The 20,246-nt window shown below is 41.8% G+C and overlaps 1 protein-coding gene across 2 annotated transcripts in view; it reads right to left on the reverse strand.

The window, feature by feature from the left end:
- Positions 1-678: 678 nt before the first annotated feature.
- The window catches only part of NKAIN3 (sodium/potassium transporting ATPase interacting 3), a 564,286-nt gene continuing 544,718 nt past the window's right edge, over positions 679-20,246 (reverse strand). For both annotated transcript variants that reach the window (XM_070382343.1, XM_070382342.1), the window contains one exon: positions 679-15,127. In XM_070382343.1, the coding sequence (XP_070238444.1) occupies positions 15,114-15,127 (14 nt within the window). In that variant the 3' untranslated portion in view covers positions 679-15,113. The remainder of the gene's footprint in view (positions 15,128-20,246) is intronic.

The following is a 20,246-nucleotide window of genomic DNA, read 5'->3' on the forward strand; positions in this document are numbered from 1 at the left end:
TCACTGGCAGAGTGGCCCAGAGCAGCTGTCTGCAAAGAGCCCCCAGTAGCACCTGTGTGGATGGGTAGGGCATGTGAACCCTCCCCGTTCAGTTCAGTTCAGTCACTTAATTGTGTTCTACTCTCTGCGACCCCATGAACCACAGCACGCCAGGCCTCCCTGTCCATCACCAACTCCCGGAGTCCACCCAAACCCATGTCCATCGAGTTGATGATGCCATCCAAACATCTCATCCTCTGTCGTCCCCTTCTCCTCCTGCCTTCAATCTTTCCCAGCATCAGGGTCTTTTCCAATGAGTCAGCTCTTCACATCAGGTGGCCAAAGTATTGGAGTTTCAGCCATGCTCAGAAATACATGGGGAGGGACTGCGTTTCTTATAGTCAGGTAGCCTGAGATGTAACTTTCATTTGTGTATGAAAGAGAGGGCTTCCCTGGTGGCTCAGAGGGTAAAGCGTCTGCCTACAATGCAGGAGACCTGGGTTTGATCCCTGGGTCAGGAAGATCCCCTGGAGAAGGAGAAGGCAACCCACTCCAGTACTCTTGCCTGAAAAACCCCATGTATGGAGAAGCCTGGTAGGCTACAGTCTATGGGGTTGCAAAGAGTCGGACACGACTGAGCAACTTCACTATAACCCCTTGAAATCTGAAGAATGAAGGAACATACAAGATGCATGCCTTTCCTAATTTTATTATAATGAATACAGATTGGAATGGGGAAAAATCTTTTTAAAAACAGTAGTCATCTTTTACTTCAATGTACATTTTTATTCATAATTGAAAACAATAGCCTATTATACTGCTAATTTATTGTAAGAGTCTCCAGAGTCAAAGGGTCCATAGAGACATAAAAAAAGGTATGCAGTTTCTATTAAATAACACTTTCTGGTCACTTTAGAATATGAGTATAATATACAGGTATTATATGCACAGAAATGTAAAAAGGAATTGTGAAAACAAGTCTTGTTAATAGTTTGTATAAGAAAAAAGACATTCATTTTTCACAGGCTACCAACATCATATAGGATGATTCCTAACAGAATTTGACTTTTTTCATTGATTTACCTGGTAGCTCAGAGATCTGTAGAAAAGAAGTTAATATACAATGAAGTCACTACACAGTGTTAGGGGGCAGTAGAAATTCATACTGGTACAAAATATTATCCCATATTTATACACGAAGTTGAAGTGTTGAGACTGAGATACACATTGGTGGCAAAGTTTTTTTTTAAATGATGTTTTTAAAAAATCTGATAGGTTAAAAACATGTAGAAATACATAGGCCATGTCCTTATGTCCTCTTACCAGCAGATCCTTGCCTTTGAAATGGAGCAAAATGCTTTAAGTACTTCCCATATTTTCCATAAGATGGCAGAGTTGATGTTACCAATGTGAGGACAGACTAACTTGAATTCTGTTAGTTACAGCGATAAAGAGACGTAGAGGCATTCTCACCATTTCAATACTGCTCTGCCGCTTTCAATAAATATAATATTGAGTTAGTTAGAAATAATACTAAAGAAATAATTACATGTCGTGTCATTTCTGCAACTATGCTTTCAGCCTTGCATTTTCTCCTTTACTGTCCCCTTACTTGCCTGCTCTGCATTTTATTTAAACAGTGATCTATCAAACTAGAAACCCTATGCTACCACCCCCGGATGATCAGAGATGAAGCAAGAAAATCACTTGAGTGAGTAGCGACTGTGATTGCTTTTGATTGTGAGGAGCTTTGATGTGAATTCAGAGGCCCTTCAGACTGGCTTTGGTTTGTCTGAGGGTGACAGCAGTCCTGGCATTTGTGACTCAGGTCGTGAGTGGTAGGGGGCTCATTTGGTCCATTTTGCTCTTTTCATCCAGAGTCACAACAGAAAAGATGGCACAGGTTGGCCCAGATGGATGGGGCAGCCTCTGAGCTAGTGAAACCTCGGTATTATAGTGTGGACAGGTATCCTTTTTAGAGGCTGGACCCCAGGAAAGCAAGTTACCAGCTACCTGAAAGCTATTGGGATTTCTTCTGTAAACTTCTCAAGGCAAAGATGTTTTTGTTACTACCCCAGCTTCTTGTGCAAAGTAGATGCTGAGCCTTTGCTGAGTCATAGGGAGAAACAGTGAGGTTGTGAGCTGGGACCTGGAATCTGGAGGAAGCAAAGCCCCAGTCCCCCCACCTCGCGAGGGTCTGGCTTGTGCAGAGCACGAGCAGGCGTTGGTTCAGGGCTGTGAGGTTAGTACTCTTCTTCATACTCTTGACTGTGAGCTCCCTGTGGGCAAACCCTGTTATGATCTTCCTTCATCTCTCTAGTGTCCACCCAGACCATCACACGCAGCAGGTGCTAAGACGTGTGTTTTGAAAAAGAAGCAGCAGCTATAGCTAAACACCAGGGGATGCTGGTATGGCTTCAAGGAGGTCATCTAATCCTGTCTCTCCAGAGGAGCTGGTGTACCAAATGCTAGGATGGTCCCTACCCAAAGAGAAACTTCAAGAGCAGGAGTATCTTCTAGATATTGTCAACTTTATACACCAAAGTGCATATCAGACTTTTCATGAATGAAGAAGTAACAACACATCCCAGTTTGCTATATGCTGCTGTTATCAGAAAGAAGAGCTCTGACAGGCCAAGGATGCACCAGGAAGAAGTTTGTTTTGGTGAACGGAGAAGGAGGGTAACCCCTCCCATGGAAAAAGCCTGCTACACTCATGCTTTCTGCAAAAGCTTACCTTGTCTGTGAAACATCTCCAGGACTTTGCTATCCTTGCAACTGAAAATATCAGGCCATCCTACCTAGTAGAAGAGATATTTTGGGAACCACAAGATGGAGGAAAATTTATTGAAGGGGAGAATGCCAGAGAACTAATACCAAGAACCACAATCTTGAAAATCTCTTCATTTTTTTCCCCAGAGAGAGGATCTTATTAGAACATGGCTCCTATTCAGAATATTCAGGGGATATCTTTGATGTTACTGAGACTTTAACCTTCTGAATACCCAAGTGTTTTTATTTTACCCATTTTGGATGGTGAGTTTTTTGAAATAAAATTTATGTACCCAATTATTTAAGAAGAACTTGTTCACCACAGGGCCAATGTATAAAGTTGTGCAGGTTATATGGAGCACAGCAGTGCCACATTTTAAAGTGTTTCCATTCAAATTAAGGACATTGAAGATCTGTGTGGTTATTTGAAAATTTTTCTGGTAGATGACAAAGTAAATAAGCAAAAATCAATACTATAATTTTAGGACAAATGAAAGGACAGTATCTTGACTAAGGGGTTCCTAATTTGCAATAAATGTTTTTATTGATAATCTGGATTTATCACTGTATGAACAAAATGCTATTCTTTGAAGCAATACATTGTTACCCACAGACTCTACTAAGTGCATTCATTCTTACCTTAAATGTCTCCAGACAACGGTGCTGTAGAATTTTTTATATTAGTTCTCTACCTCTGTTCTTTTAGTTTGGGAGAATATGTTAAATTATTGTATTTTTGCATATTGTATACAATGCTGCTGCTGCTGCTGCTGCCAAGTTGCTTCAGTCATGTCCGACTCTGTGCAACTCCAGAGATGGCAGCCCACCAGGCTCCCCGGTCCCTGGGATTCTCCAGGCAAGAACACTGGAGTGGGTTGCCATTTCCTTCTCCAGTGCATGAAAGTGAAAAGTGAAAGTGAAGTCGCTCAGTCGTGTCTGACTCTCAGCGACCCCATGGACTGCAGCCCACCAGGCTCCTCCGTCCGTGGGATTTTCCAGGCAAGAGTACTGGAGTGGGTTACCATTGCCTTCTCTAATTGGATACAATACCCATGTTTAATTTTTAATTTTTACTTGAAAAATACATGAAATGTCATGACATGAAAATGTCATTAAAATAATTAAAATTGTGTGTAAATTGACTCAATAGTATTAAAAAAGAGGGTTGAAGAGCTTTTCCATGGGAAAAACTCAGGAGTTTCAGAATGTGGGTTTTGTAACATTTATTGGGGTAGTCAAAGACTGTTTCTGTTTGTTTCTTGGTTCTCAGTTCTGCTGTGGGCAGAGGTTGCCAGGTAGCAGAGTTCTTGTCTCATATAAAGGAGTCTCAGAAAAATCTGAAAGGAAAGCACAATTGAGAAGACAATGTTTTCTTGCCTTTTTACCTATAAAGGCAGAAATTCCTTAAGTGTTTTCAGATTGGGATGGTCTCAGCAGCAGTTCTCACCTATACATTTCTATCAGGAGATGAGCAATAACTTTGTTATTATGAAAGAGAATAAAATGTATTTTTGCTTTAGAAAATTAGTACTTTTCACTTCAAATATTCCCCTAAGGACTTAGAAGTATTTTGAAGTGCTAATGCCCAAATTCCCTTTGAGTTATATAGGAGGAAACTGGAGTAGCTATGTCTTTATGAGAACATAAGAACGTAACCTTATTACAGTTGTCATGGATGCTAAGAATATCCTGTGCTACCCTAAGCATCCATCATGTGGTGTCTTAGATTTGCAGGGGAACTTTAATGAAAGCTCTCCACTTTCTTAAGAGGCTTTAATTATCTTGTGGCCCCATATTTACAGATATGGACATGTGAAGATCAGGCAGAATTTATATTATTCAAGGAGAGTCGTCAGCCATGGGCCCTGAAGCAAAAGAGGAAAGAATAAAACAGGATCGGAAGACCCCCTTCTCGACCCTCCCCTGAAACTTCCTTCTTGACAAAGATTGATGGGACCAATGTGACTCAGGCTCAGAGACTTCAGAGCCAAATCCTTGTAAGCCTGACAGCACAGAAAGAACTTTCCAGAGGGCAAAGAGATTTCGATTTCTGGGTGAACTTTGGATATTTGAGTAATCAATGGCTCTTCTTTGTGATGTTAAAAAAACCCAAAGATCAATCTTTTTTCCCCCTTAACTCACCACATTAAACAAGTGGTTTAAAAATAATAAATAAAGTGAAATTAATGAGTTTTGCTTGCCCTATAAAAACAAGCGTGCCATATGACTTGCCCCAGATTCTAATGTCTAAAGTTACTTAACCTGGTGCTCTATATATTATATTTTGCTTTAAAATATGTAGCACAGGAAAGAAATTTTGTTACTTAGAGTGATGACAAAAATGAAAACCCATAGAAAAACCTAAATAAATAGTTCTAGGCATTGGTTGAATACATGGGTTAAATGTGACAGTTTAGAATAATAAATACCCTGGACAATGCAAAGAAAAGTCTGCTCAACACAAGGCAAGTTATGACGAGGGAAGCAGAAGCTGATTACCATTCACATGTAGAATATTCTATTTGTACCACCATGATCTGAGTGCTGTAGTGTACTGACTTCAATGACAAGGCTCTTAGTTTCATTTTACACAGGAGACCCAAGAAAACTGTTCTGTTAGGAGTGCATTCACTGACTGCTAGTTTAGGTTTAAAAGAGAGTTAAGACACCAGAAGAACAATTCCCTCCCCTCTTTTTTTTTTTTTTTTAAAGAGGTTTAAAAGAAAGGAAACCGTATGAAGCAGTTAAAAAGTGACCTGAAGCAATTACTTACAAAACCACTTCCTCAAGAATGAAAGTCTTGAGAAGAGCCTGATATCTGGTACTGTAGTTGAAAGGAAACTCTCTGTCAGTTGACAAAAAAGGCAGGAGAAGGCTCGACTGGGGCAGATAGAATCATATTTCTTTAGAATAAAGAAAGAAGAAGGGAGGCAGGACAGAGCAGTTCTGTCTTTTGGGAAGTGAAGAGCAGCTGTCTGAGGTCTGAGATGTTTTTTGGTCCTGTGAAGACAAAGTGACAAGAGGCAAGGCCACTGGTTGGGACTCGCTGATGCTCAGATACAGGCAGAGGAAACGTGGAGTGGGAGGAGCCATCAGCCAGAGCCCAGATGAAAAAAATCATAAGATTTCCATCAACAGCCAAGGGATGGTTCAGTCCAGACTCATGATAGCCAATGACCACCCAATGGAAAGAAAAGAAGGCTGGACCGACAGCTTGTCTAGCAGACTGGGTAGGAGGAGGGGCAAGCCTCGGCAGATACCAGCCTCCATCTGTCTCCTCATCCCTGAACTGAGCAAACCAATGGCTGAGGTCCTTTCAAGGCAACAGCCTGATCTTGCAGAGAAAAGAATATACGTCTCAGGCATCTTTCTTCTTTTAGCTCTCAATCCCTAAAACAATTTTATACTATTTATCCTTCAGGAACATGGCCCACATGTACATTATTTAAAAAAGGACGTGCTCAGTGAAGTTGGTGTGTGTATGTGTGTGTTCAGCATGGAAAAGTGGACCAATCTTATCTTGGTGATCAGTGTCAGCAGCCAGCTTTGCAGGTACAAGGTATGAGGGACTATAACTAACACTTTTCAGCAACAGAAATCATTTTGAGGAATATTGTTTAATGAGTGGTACCTGGAAGGTTTCTCTCTGTTTCTCTGTCACTCATACACACACACACACTCACTGACTCACAGAGTCTTGGAGGAACATATGATAAAATCTAATTACAAAAACAGTTTAGGATTTCCCTCAACTGTATGTATCCTTAGAGAAACAGACTACCAAGTAGTTTAAAATACACCCTTTGTCTCCACGGGTTTCCACATCTGCCCGTCTGGAATATGGGTGCAGGAACGGGGAGGGGGGTGACTGTTTTTACTGTTTGTGTCACCTTATTTAAGGGACTTGAGCTTGGAGGATTTTGGTTTCTGTGAGGGCTCCTGGAACCAGTTTCTCATGGATACAGAAGGATGACTGTACCCATTCGTCTCTAGCCAATATTATGTTCTTAGAGGTTGAAAGGAAACGCAAGCCCAACTTTTACTGAGAGAAAATAACAGAAAAGGAAAGGTCATATATTTTTCACTTGAATGTCCTTCCCCATCTCCCTAATCACCAATGTCCATTACATACTTGGTGAATTGAATGAAAAGAAAATAATGGCACACCCAATCAAATCAGGAGAAAAGGCGCTGCCACAAGAAGAGTTATGATCATAGAAGAATTAACGTATGTTTGTAGCAGAACAATGAAAACCAAGCAATACATTAGATTGCAATTTAATTTCCAGAGAAGGAAAGTTAAAATATATTCTGCAGAATTATGGGAAACATAGAAGGATCTTGTGTCATAGGTTTATTATTTTATTTCTAAGAAGAAAGGCAGAAAGATGAGGTAGAATTCTCATTTCACAGAGTTGATAATTTCTCACAGTATTGAAGAATATATGTATTTTTTAAATAATGCATTGTAATCAAAGTAAGTGAAAATATTCTTCCAAAAAAACCATGCCCACTAGTCTGAACTGTGTGTCAGAGACTGCTAAACATTCTTCAGTATACATTTCCCTTTGTTACTAAGAAATCAAACCCCTAAATTTTAGATGAGCACAAGGCCACGGCTGATTAAGACTACAATTTCTAGCTTTCCTTGCAGATGAACTTGGGATGAACCAAGTAGTGTGTGCAACATGTGAGACGCATCCTTAAGTGAAAGAAGCACCATTCTCTGTCCCCTTTTTAGCTGGAGTACAAAAACAATGGTTGGAACTTTGGCAGCCATCTAGAATCATGTTATGATCTTGAGAATGGCAGGAGACATACTGAAGCAATGAGAGAGGAGGAGCCTGGGTCCCTGTCTCTAGGGAACCCAAGTCCAGGTCTTTGCTGACTATCTCCAGGATTTTGAAATATGAAGAGATATAGACCTGGATCTTATTGAAGTCACTGCCAGTTTTCTTTTCTGTCATTTGTAGGTAACAGTGCTGCTGCTGCTCTTTAGTTGCTTAGTTGTGTCCGACTCTTTGTGACCTCATGGACCATAGCCCTCCAGGCTCCTCTGTCCATGGGATTCTCCAGGCAAGAATACTGGAGTGGGTAGCCATTCCCTTCTCCAGGGGATCTTCCCAACCCAGGGATCAAACCCAGGTTTCCTGCACTGCATGCAGATTCTTTACCATCGAGCCACCTGGGAAGCCCTAGGTAACCCTGCTGCTGCTGCTGCTGCTAAGCCACTTCAGTCGTGTCCGACTGTGCGACCCCATAGACAGTAGCCCACCAGGCTCCCCTGTCCCTGGGATTCTCCAGGCAAGAACAATGGAGTGGGTTGCCATTTCCTTCTCCAATGCATAAAAGTGAAAAGTGAAAGTGAAGTCGCCCAGTCGTGTCTGACTCTTCGAGACCCCATGGACTGCAGCCTACCAGGCTCCTCCGTCCATGGGATTTTCCAGGCAAGAGTACTGGAGTGGGGTGCCATTGCCTTCTCCGTAGGTAACCCTAATCCTAACAAATACAGACTGGCAAGGTTGACTGCCAAAGCAATTCTATGAGAATAACTAGATAATTGGTTTCTTCAAACTGTTGTAAAAATAACTTAATTCTAGAGAGCAAAGGAAAAGTGTGTGCTAAATGGAAAATGGTCCAAGTTTTCAGTCAATCAAAGAAACAAGAACAATAACCCCAAGTTAAGGACTGATGCGTCCAAATCCAAATTAGGTAGAATTTCAGATTTGAATTCTTCCCTCCATCTTCCTCCCTCCTCTCATCTTTCTCTTTCTTTTCTTCTTTACTCCTTCCTTTCTTTTCTTCTTATTTCTCCTTCTTCTTTTTACTTAATTTAGTTATCAGATTCAGGCCAAAACATATTTGGAATTCTTTGAATATTTCAGTATCTCATGTATTTCTTGCTCTTTATATGCCTGCAACTCCATGAAAGATGATTTATGTATCACTTGGCACCAAACTTCTCTACAAATATCCATATTTAAGAAGATGTACCTACCTTCGAGTAATGAGGTTTTTTTTTTTCACTTCAGTTCAGTGCAGTTCAGTCGCTCAGTCGTGTCCGACTCTTTGTGACCCCATAAATCGCAGCACGCCAGGCCTCCGTGTCCATCACCAACTCCCGGAGTTCACCCAAACTCACGTCCATTGAGTCAGTGATGCCATCCAGCCATCTCATTCTCTGTCGTCCCCTTCTCCTCCTGCCCCCAATCCCTCCCAGCATCAAAGTCTTTTCCAATGAGTCAACTCTTCGCATGAGGTGGCCAAAGTACTGGAGTTTCAGCTTTAGCATCAGTCCTTCCAAAGAACACCCAGGACCAATCTCCTTTAGAATGGACTGGTTGGATCTCCTTGCAGTCCAAGGGACTCTCAAGAGTCTTCTCCAACACCACAGTTCAAAAGCATCAATTCTTCGGTGCTCAGCTTTCTTCACAGTCCAACTCTCACATCCATACATGACTACCGGAAAAACCATAGCCTTGACTAGATGGGACCTTTGTTGGCAAAGTAATGTCTCTGCTTTTGAATATGCTGTCTAGGTTGGTCATAACTTTCCTTCCAAGGAGTAAATGTCTTTTAATTTCATGGCTGAAGTCACCATCTGCAGTGATTTTGGAGCCCCCCAAAATAAAGTCTGACATTGTTTCCATTGTTTCCCCATCTATTTCCCATGATGTGATGGGACCAGATGCCATGATCTTCGTTTTCTGAATGTTGAGCTTTAAGCCAACTTTTTCACTCTCCACTTTCACTTTCATCAAGAGGCTTTTGAGTTCCTCTTCACTTTCTGCCATAAGGGTGGTGTCATCTGCACATCTGAGGTTATTGATATTTCTTCCAGCAATCTTGATTCCAGTTTGTGCTTCTTCCAGCCCAGTGTTTCTCAAGAGGTACTCTGCATATAAGTTAAATAAGCAGGGTGACAATATACAGCCTTGACTTACTCCTTTTCCTATTTGGAACCAGTCTGTTGTTCCATGTCCAGTTCTAACTGTTGCTTCCTGACTTGCATATAGGTTTCTCAAGAGGCAGATCAGGTGTTCTGGTATTCCCATCTCTTTCAGAATTTTCCCCAGTTTATTGTGATCCACACTGTCAAAGGCTTTGGCATAGTCAATAAAGCAGAACTAGATGTTTCTCTGGAACTCTTTTGCTATTTCCATGATCCAGCAGATGTTGGCAATTTGATCTCTGGTTCCTCTGCCTTTTCTAAAACCAGCTTGAACATGTGGAAGTTCACGAGTCACCTTTTTCCACTTAGCTCACAATAAAGAAATTAAGGTTTTTCAGGATGAAAAGATAAATGCTGCCCACAAATTGTGAATTTTTTGAGAATGGTTTTTTGACGAATTATTTACTTATAAATACATTCTTCTAATATTTCAGATACATTCACTCCCTTTCTGCATTTCACACTATGCAGTTGTGTGAGCAGTGATTCCCTTTATCAGTTCTACTTTTGGGCATAATATCCTTAAGTTACAGGCTTATTTATTTATCATGAATATTTGAACAGGGAACATAGGTAGACCTTCAATCCAGCAAAGGTTACAGATGACTCTTAAATAGGAAGGAAATAAGAAAAAGAGACATTCTAAGTTTTAAAAGATCAATTACTGATATTATTTCCTACTTAATTCAATTATCCATTGGAAGAGCTACTAACTTGGGCTAAAAGGTCGAGTCAGAACATTTGAATTCTAATCAACTGCAGAAGTTCTCCTATTTACATACTATGTAACTCTGAAATGATAAGCGAGTATTTCCTTTGAGAAATACTTAGCCAGAATGTTTACTCCATACTGAATCCACATTTTGGGAAATTATACATTTTAAAATTAGGTGTGAAGTGAAGATCTGTTTATTCTTGGCAGGATTCCTTTCTAATTTACGAAGATTGAAATGAGCAATTTTGGTTTTTACTTCCTCCTCAGTTTAGCAGAGTCACGATGGTTCTCTCCAGCTTTGCAATGTATATTTCAGCTGGTGTCGATGAAGACAAATTCCTCTCAGTCATGAGTGGTCCATCCATTAAGTGAGACAGATGGTAGTCTTGCCATAGTTTGCCAGATTCAGCGTCTTAAAACTGGCTGCCTCCCTTACCTAGGTCTACAGGAAACGTGTGCTATGTGCTAAGTCTCTTCAGTCGTGTCCGACTCTTTGTGACCCCATGGACTGTCACCTGCCAGGCTCCTCTGTCCATGGGCTTCTTCAGGCAAGAATACTGGAGTGGACTGCCGTGCCCTCCCCCAGGGCATCCTCCCCCAGGGCATCCTCGTGTCCTTTATGCCTCCGCAAGTGGCAGTGGGCTCTTTACCACTAGTGTCACTACACTACTACAGGAAATAGTAGGGCTTATTTTTCTGGAGGGAAAAAGAAGGAAGTCAGTGTTTTCCTAGGCAGGATGTCAAGTTATCTTCAAAACAGGTAAGCCAATAGCCTCTCAGCTTGGAGTGATGGACACAAGTTTTTGTTTCAAGGACACATACCCTGACGTTGTACAGCAGGTGGCAGGCTAAGACACTTGTGGATGTACTATCTTAGAGCTTTTCCTAAGAGAAATTTCTTTTTTTTTTTTTTAAAAATAATACCTTCACTTTATTCCAGCCTTCCCAGGTGCTTCTCTATCCTTGGACAAAGGCAGAGAAGAAAACAGAAGTCTTTAAGATAACATTTCAATGCAGCTGAGAAGAAACCAGGTTCTATAAGAATAGTAGAAAATAAAGAACGCTGAATCATTATCTGCACTGTGACCTTTGGAAACTGACCCGAAGGAAACTGACATCGAACATCATTCGATGAGCAGCAGGGGAATAGCCCTTTCTGCATCTTTCTGCCCCAACTCCAGGCAGATAAAGCGAAATCAGAGAAATCTGTCTGAGGCTGTTCCATACCCCATATGTATTCTGTCTCTTGGGAACTTTCTAATTCAGCCCCTCCTCTGCTGTAATTCCCCTGCTTTACTTCTGCTACCTTGAAAGTAAATTAGAAAGCATCTTAACTGCACAACGGCTGCAGAAGACACTTATAAAAGGAAAAGTCATTGATGCGAGATGGAAGACGCAGTCTGGGGTAGGGGTGGACAAAGCTCACAAGACACAATGCCAGGATGGTTCCAAGAGGGAAAATAAAGTGGTTTTAACTTTCCCCATCTCCATTCTAATCAGCACTCATGACCGTGAGAACTGCTAAGGGGCGCATGGGCACTGGGTGTCCCATCTCCAGCTTTACTGGGGCCATTTCTGAGAAGAGAGCTTGAACCTGAAGCTGGATCATCATCTAGGATGAGGAAATTCTATCCAATGGACCCAGGCTAAAAATACATGTTCATTTTCCCTCACTTTGACCAGACACACACTTGCACACAGAGAAGTCAAGATGAGGCAGGAACGTACATAACAGTGAACGTGTCTTTGTCGAAAGTGCTGGCGCGTGATGCATGGTGCAGCGTGGATTCTCTAAAACAGGAAGCTGCAAAAGCTGGAAATGCTCACTTCTAAGAGGCAGGAAGGGGCTTCCCTGGTGGCTCAGCGGTAAAGAATCCTCCTGCCAATGCAGGAGACAGAGGCTCCATCCCTGGGCTGGGGAGATCCCCTGGAGAAGAAAAGAGCAAACCACTCCAGTATTCTTGCCTGGAAAATTTCATGGACAGAGGAGTCTAGTCCAGGGCTACAGTCCAGGGTTCACAGAGTCAGACATGACTGAGCGACTGAACAACAAAGAGGCAGCAAGCTTGACAGTTTTGTGTCGGAATTACCCAGATCAAGGAGTGGCTGCTGAGTGCTACTGCACAAGCCTGTGCATCTTTTCATCCATTGGTCTTAAGAAAGCATAACTTCTAAAGACTGGTGGGACCAGGAGAGGTATGGAGGAGCTCCAGGGGAGGGAGAGCAGACAGGGGACCTATCTGGTTTGCTTCTGATGAGTGGCAACTTTCCTGGAACTTTAGAATTATCATTATGGATTGACGGCATTGGGGTTTGAAACAGTGATAATTTCAATGAAGAAAGATTAAGAACTAAAAACACACATACCATATCAAGTAGTTCCATATATTGAATATCCATAGAAAGATGACTAATAAAAGGATTTCCTCCTCAAATCTGCAGTTAGACAAGATCTAGGACTCTGCAGTGCTTCGTAGAAGTATGTTCAAATTTATATGAAGGCAACGAAAGTTAGTGTGGTAATATTTTGTGAAGTGTTCACTGTGTTTTGTTTGTGTGTGTGTGTATATGTGTGGAGGGGATGAAATGACAGTTTAAAATATTTAAATGTTAATTTTATTCTTCTGTCTTACTGATTTTCTACATTTTTTTTTTACATATTCTATTAGCTTCCTCTCTAGTAATACTATGCATTCATCTTGGATTTGAAGGTAAAAATTACTTGTAAATTAAGAAACGCGCTGTTGAGTGAATATTATTTCTAATCTCTTAAATATGGGCAATTTTTTCAAGCTATTTTTTAGGAAACTTGCAAGAGTTTGGAGTTTGCATGAGGTTTTCACAGTACTTGAATGGGTAGCAAGAGCTCCAGACAGGATCCAACTTGTTGCTCTGACATGACAGTGAGAACTGCCTCTTTTAATTGTGGTACATTTCCAACTAATCTTCACCTTACCCTTGGGAGGGAGGGATTGTTGTTATACTTACAGATGAGGAATTCTCTAGGGCTGAGACACTCTCCAAGACCACAGGGGTGGGCTGGGGACCCAAGCCCCTCCCTGTCTTTGTCCTCCAGTTTCTCCTTCCTTGGGCCACAAAACATGCCCTCTGGACACCGCAGGACTCTGGATACATCAGCAAATCCCCGAGGATTCACCTCTCTCAACTGTACAAGGTGACTTGGACTGGTCTTTCTCCCCACTCCCTGCTACCTCCTGTTCATTTTTAATTTGGGTTTATTCAGTGGAATGAAAAGTGATGGGATTCAGTGGGTGTCAGCTGACTGATGGGAGACAGAGTCCAGAGGAGGCTGTGAGTCTAGCAGGCCTCCAGAAAGCCCACACTGTTTGTCAAGAACCAGGGCGGACTTTATTGCATAAATTCTCAGTCTTAAGGCGATCTCATAAGATATATGGACTTGGAAGAAGAAGTAGGAAACGAAAGCCTCTATAGAAATACAAAAAAGTAGACACCATTTAAGATGGGTTGTAGACCGACTTAGAGGTTCATGGGCCAGGTTAACAACTTCTGGATTAAGTAGTGCATGTACCCAATTTCATGGCCTCTAGGAGGACCAGTCCTGGTTGTTACATGAAGTGAGCAAAGCTTATTTTGATGTGGGAAATAGTAATTGAAAGATAAGAATGGAAAAATGTGATGAGTTTTCAAGACAGTCCTTTTCTTCCATGGGAAATTATGTTTCCTGTATTACTTTCTTGGTTATTGGAATAGGTTAGAAGAAAGAAAAGTTGATGAAGAACCAATAGAAGTATATATACTTCTTTAGAAGTATATAGAGAACTCCATGCCATTTTGATACTTTTTTGGAATATATTAAGAGCAACACTTCTGATTGCAGATTTATGGTTGTGATTTCTGTCCCATGAACCTATAAGCTGTATATGTAGGTCTGGGTGCCAATGGCAGGTCTGGGATAAAGGGTAGAATATCTGAACCTCAGAGATGCCCAGATTCCCTCCAAAGGGCAAAGATGTACTACTGGTCATTTCACTCTTTCTTACACCCATGATATATAATTTTTCAGAACACAGGAAGAACAAGATGTCATTCACACATCTGAACATTTAGATTGCCATACTATTAATCTGGGTTTTGGAAAGTTGAGAACAAAGGAGGACTCCCTGTTTTGTCTGGTGGTGGTGAACAATTGATCCATACTCAGTCTGAAAGCCTGATCTACTCTCCGTACTCATTTATCAGCTGTCATGGCATCTAGCTTGCTGCTGAGAAACCCTGGGTGACATCTACCATGTGAACTCTTTCAGGTCTGGGGTCACCGCAGGCAGCAATGGGGACCTGACACCTCAACTCTACAAACCCACATTTCTCTTAGAATTGACTGTGGAAGGTTTTCACAGAATGTTTCTTTCATGTCGCATGCCTCACATTAAATATTGTTAAAAAACTAAAAACCGATTCTGGGGGTACAATTTACAAGTCTTCATATAAGAAGGAAACGACTGAAAAAATACCCACCCAAGCACCTACAACTCATCTAGCGAACAAGGCTACTAATACGTAGGCGGTGCCCGGAGAACTCCGTGACTTGTGGAAAAGCGGGGAGGTGCGGTCCACCCTCTGGAAGGAAGTGAGACGTGCTGATGCAGAGAGTGCTGTCAGTGGTGCTTGGCTTCCTAAGTCAAATTCGGCAGCTGCGTTTCAGAGTCAGTGTCGTTACTTATTTCGACCTAAAACAGAAAATATGAATGGCTTTAAAAGACTTCAAAATTGAAAATGAAATTTCCTTTCTATTTACCCGGGCTTTATAAAAGGCAAAATGTGACTTGTGCTGTCTGGGTTCCTGGCTGTAGAGTCAGCAACCAAAACACCAGGGTTCCCTGCTTTTCAGATCAGGGTGGGTGAGCAGGTGTAAACATCAGAGGGTGGAACTTGGCTTCCTGGGAAGGAAGTGCCAGCCATAAGAAGATAAGGGGGTGAAGTAAGGGTGTTGTCTTTGGTGACCTTGGGGTAAAGATGACAGGGTGGTGTTGTCTCCAAACAGCCAGATATGCCCCTAACCTAACCTATAGGCTTCTGCTAGTTGACTGCTCAAGAATCATAAACACATAGGTGGCTTTCACACCACCTATGGCCCTTACATACATCCCACTCTGTGTGGTTAATTAAAAAAAATACTTTAATTTATTTATTTTTCACTGTGCTGGCTCTTCCTTGCTGCGAGCAGGCTTTTCTCTAGTTGCGGTGCACAGACTTCTCACTGTGGTGGCTTCTTTTGTTGTAGAGCACGGGCTTTAGGGTACATGGGTTTCAATAGTTGTGGTGCCTGGCTTAGTTGCTCCTGGACCGGGGATCGAACCCGTGTCTCCTGCATTGGCAGGTGGATTCTTTACCACTGAGCCACCAGGGAAGCCCTGTGATGGTTAACTTAATGTGTCAACTTGGCTAGACCATAGCACCCAGATATTTGGTCAAACACCAGTCTAAAAGTCACTGTGATGGCATTTTTTTTTTTTTAAAGCGATTAACCTTTAAATCAATAGACTTTGAGTAAAGTAAATTCTCTCCATAATGTGGGTGGATTGTGTTCAATCAGTTGAAGGTGTTAGAGAAAAGACTAAGGTCCCTGGAGGAAGAAGGAATTTTGCCTCCAGACTGCCTTTGGACTCAAGATGCAATGTCAACTCTTCCTGGCTCTCTAGTCTGCCTGCCTACTCTGCAGATTTAGACTTGCCAGCCCCATAATCACATGAGCAAATTTATTAAAATCTCTCTCTCTCTCTCTACACACACACACACACACACACACCCTATTGATTCTGTTTCTCTGGAATACACACTCTCATCTCCAGTCGTCCTTGTCTCCACACATTTGATAAAGATGCTGCACCTTTCAGACTCTGTACCAGTAATTAGCCTTGGGAAAGTGAGGGCTTTAGTTACAGCATCTTCATACAGTATCAGCTTCAACACAGTGTCTGCTACATGATTGACACCTGGCAAATATTTGTTGCATACTTCTGCTCTGTTTCTCTCTTGTGAGAAGTCTTAGCTGGTCCAAAACTACTTATCTTTGAGGTCAGTGGATATTTCTTCTCCTCCTTGAAGTCCCCACTTCCACCTCAGCGGTGTTGCTTGCTCATACTGCTCATGGCAACTCACACACTATGACTGGACCCCACGTGGGGTGAACAGCATTCAGCCTCACAAGCAACTGTTTCACTCAGCTCCATAAGTTTTCTCCCTCCAACTAAATTATAAGCAGGGTGCCAGTGGAGACCGTCTTTCATGTTTATTTTATCTCCCCATCCAGCAGTTCTCTCCCATTAACTCAGTTTGATGACTCTCTCTATGACTTGGAATATAGACTTTTTAGTCATAACTTGAAATAGCTGAAAAAAAGATCCAGCTTTCCAGTTTTGCCTTTTGGTAGCCACCCTTATCCCTGTAAATTCTGTTCCCTTCTCAGTCATCAGGGGTGAGACCCCTCCGTTCCCTCCTTACTACTTATCACATTTTCTGTGCCCTCCTATTTCTCTACATTCTGAAAGATGTAGCCCAAATGTCTAGCCCTTTTGCCCCACTGCAGTTTAACAAGGAAAGATAAAAGGGTGAAATTAAATGGTGGAATTTTTGTGGCTTTATAAATCTTTTAGTCCGAAGATTTATTTGAGAGTCAAGTTATGGAGGTTTATTCATCCATCCAACAGATGACTCTTCTAGAATGGGATAGACAGTGGAGGAGGATGTTTTCCTTGTTAGCAAATAGTATTGGTGGTGGTGGGGGTGTGTGGTCAGGGGAACATCTAGGTACCTGCTCATATCGTTTTTTTAAAAAATCTTTTAAATTTTTACCTTTTTTAAAAAATTAATTTTTATTGGAGTATAGTTGATTTACAATGATGTGTTAGTTTCTATTATATGGCAAGGTGACTCAGCTATACGTATACATATATCTCTTCTTTTTTGGATTTCCTTCCCATTTAGGTCACCACAGAAAACCGAGTACAGTTCTCTGGGCTATACAGCACATTCTCACTTAGTTGTCTGTCTTATCAATTCAGTTCAGTTCAGTCGCTCAGTCGTGTCCGACTCTTTGCGACCCCATGAACTGCAGCACGCCAGGCCTCCCTGTCCATCACCAACTCCCAGAGTTCACTCAGACTCACGTCCATCGAGTCGGTGATGCCATTCAGCCATCTCATCCTCTGTCGTCCCCTTCTCCTCCTGTCCCCAATCCCTCCCAGCATCAGAGTCTTTTCCAATGAGTCAACTCTTCACATGAGGTGGCCAAAGTACTGGAGTTTCAGCTTTAGCATCATTCCTTCCAAAGAAATCCCAGGGCTGATCTCCTTCAGAATGGACTGGTTGGATCTCCTTGCAGTCCAAGCGACTCTCAAGAGTCTTCTCCAACACCACAGTTCAAAAGCATCAATTTTTCGGCACTCAGCTTTCTTCACAGTCCAACTCTCACATCCATACATGACCACTGGAAAACCATAGCCTTGACTAGATGGACCTTTGTGGGCAAAGTAATGTCTCTGCTTTTCAATATGCTCTCTAGGTTGGCCATAACTTTTCTTCCAAGGCGTAAGAGTCTTTTAAAATTTCATGGCTGCAGTCACCATCTGCAGTGATTTTGGAGTCCCCAAAAATAAAGTCTGACACTGTTTCCACTGTTTCTCCATCTATTTCCCATGAAGTGATACCAGATTCCCATGAAGTGATACCAGATGCCATGATCTTCATTTTCTGAATATTGAGCTTTAAGCCAACTTTTTCACTCTCCACTTTCACTTTCAAGAGGCTTTTTAGTTGCTCTTCACTTTCTGCCATAAGGGTGGTGTCATCTGCATATCTGAGGTTATTGATATTTCTCCCGGCAATCTTGATTCCAGCTTGTGCTTCTTCCAGCCCAGCATTTCTCATGATGTACTCTGCATATAAGTTAAATAAGCAGGGTGACAATATACAGCCTTGATGCACTCCTTTTCCTATTTGGAACCAGTCTGTTGTTCCATGTCCTATATGTAGTATCAATAATGTATATATGACAATCCACACCCCCAATTCATCTTACTCTCACTTCCCTACATTTATCTTTCATGTGATGAAAGTGAAAGAGTGAAATGAAAAAGTTGGCTTAAAATTCAACATTCAGAAAACTAAGATTCTGGCATCTGGTCCCATTACTTCATGGCAAATAGATGGGGAAACAGTGACAGACTTTATTTTTTTGGGTTCCAAAATCACTGCAGATGGTGACTGCAGCCATGAAATTAAAAGTTGCTTGCTTCTGGGAAGAAAAGTTATGACCAGCCTAGACAGCTTATTAAGAAGAAGAGACATTACTTTGCAACAAAGGTCCATCTAGTCAAAGCTACGGTTTTTCCAGTGGTAATGTATGAATGTGAGAGTTGGAATATAAAGAAAGCTGAGCACTGAAGAATTGATGTTTTTGAACTGTGGTGTTGGAGAAGACTCTTGAGAGTTCCTTGGACAGCAAGGAGATTCAACCAGTCCATCCTAAAGGACATCAGTCCTGAATATTCATTGGAAGGACTGATGCTGAAACTGAAACTCCAATCCTTTGGCCACCTGATGCGAAGAACTGACTCATTGGAAAAGACCCTGATCCTGGGAAAGATTGGAAGTGGGAGGAAAAGGGGATGAGAGAGGATGAGATGGTTGGATGGCATCACCGACTCAATGGACATGAGTTTGAGTAAACTCTGGGACAGGGAGGCCTGGCGTGCTGCAGTCCATGGGGTCACAAAGAGTTGGACACAACTGAGCAACTGAACTGAACTGAACCTCTGCTTATAACTATTTTCTTTTTTTAAAAAAAACTTTTATTTATTTTATTATCTGGCTGTGCTGGGTCTTTGCTGCACGTAAGTTTCCTCTAGTTGCAGTGAGTAAGGGCTACTCCTTGCTGCAGTGCACAAGTTCTCATTGTGGTGGCTTCCTTGTTACAGAGCACAGGCTCTAGGGCATGTGGGCTTCAGTAGTTGGGGCTCTCAGGCTCTAGGGCACAGGCTCAGTGGTTGTGGTACATGGGCTTAGTTTTTCTTGGCAAATTGGATCCTCTTGGACCAGGAATCAAACCAGTGTCCTTTGCATTGCAAGATGGGATCTTAACCACTGGAGCACCAGGGAAGCCCCATATAGGTACTCTTTTCTGCTCTGGGGATTTAGCAACATTTACTGAAAAAACAGTGAAGTAGGCTGAGACTGTTCCAAGGATTCCTGGTAGGAATTCTGGAGTGTTTCCTCAGGCATCGGGAAATATGCCTGCAAGGAGTTTTCTAAGAAGACAGTAAAGCAACTTTGAAAGCAGGCATTGACAGGAAAGCTTGTTGACAACCATGCCTAAAGTTTTTATTAACAGATGGATTTTTAAAAATCAAACATATATAGAAGTAAAGAGAATGCTATTATGAATCCTTGTTTACTCACCATCAGAATCAACTAAAATAAAAATGATCTAATTAAGTTTCAGGTATTCACGCAACATTTTTATTTTTTTAGCTAGAGTATTTAAAAGCAAATCTTAGACATCATATCATATGTGTCTCTTACGGGCACATCCAAGTGATGATTCCCTAGCTCAGTGATTTTTCCTTGTTGTTCTTGTTTAGTGGCTAAGTCATATCTGACTCTTTTGCATCCCCATGGACTGTAGCCTGCAGGCTCCTCCATCCATAGGATTCTCCAGGCAAGAATACTGGAGTGGGTTGCCATTTCCTTCTCCAGGGGATCTTCCCCGATCAGGGATCTAACCTGAGTTTCCTGCATTGATAGGCGGATTCTTTACTACTGAGCCACAAGAGAAGCCCAATAGGTCTT

The sequence above is a fragment of the Bos mutus genome, chromosome 14 (genome assembly GCF_027580195.1).
Source record: "Bos mutus isolate GX-2022 chromosome 14, NWIPB_WYAK_1.1, whole genome shotgun sequence".
Classification (NCBI taxonomy): Eukaryota; Metazoa; Chordata; class Mammalia; order Artiodactyla; family Bovidae; genus Bos; species Bos mutus.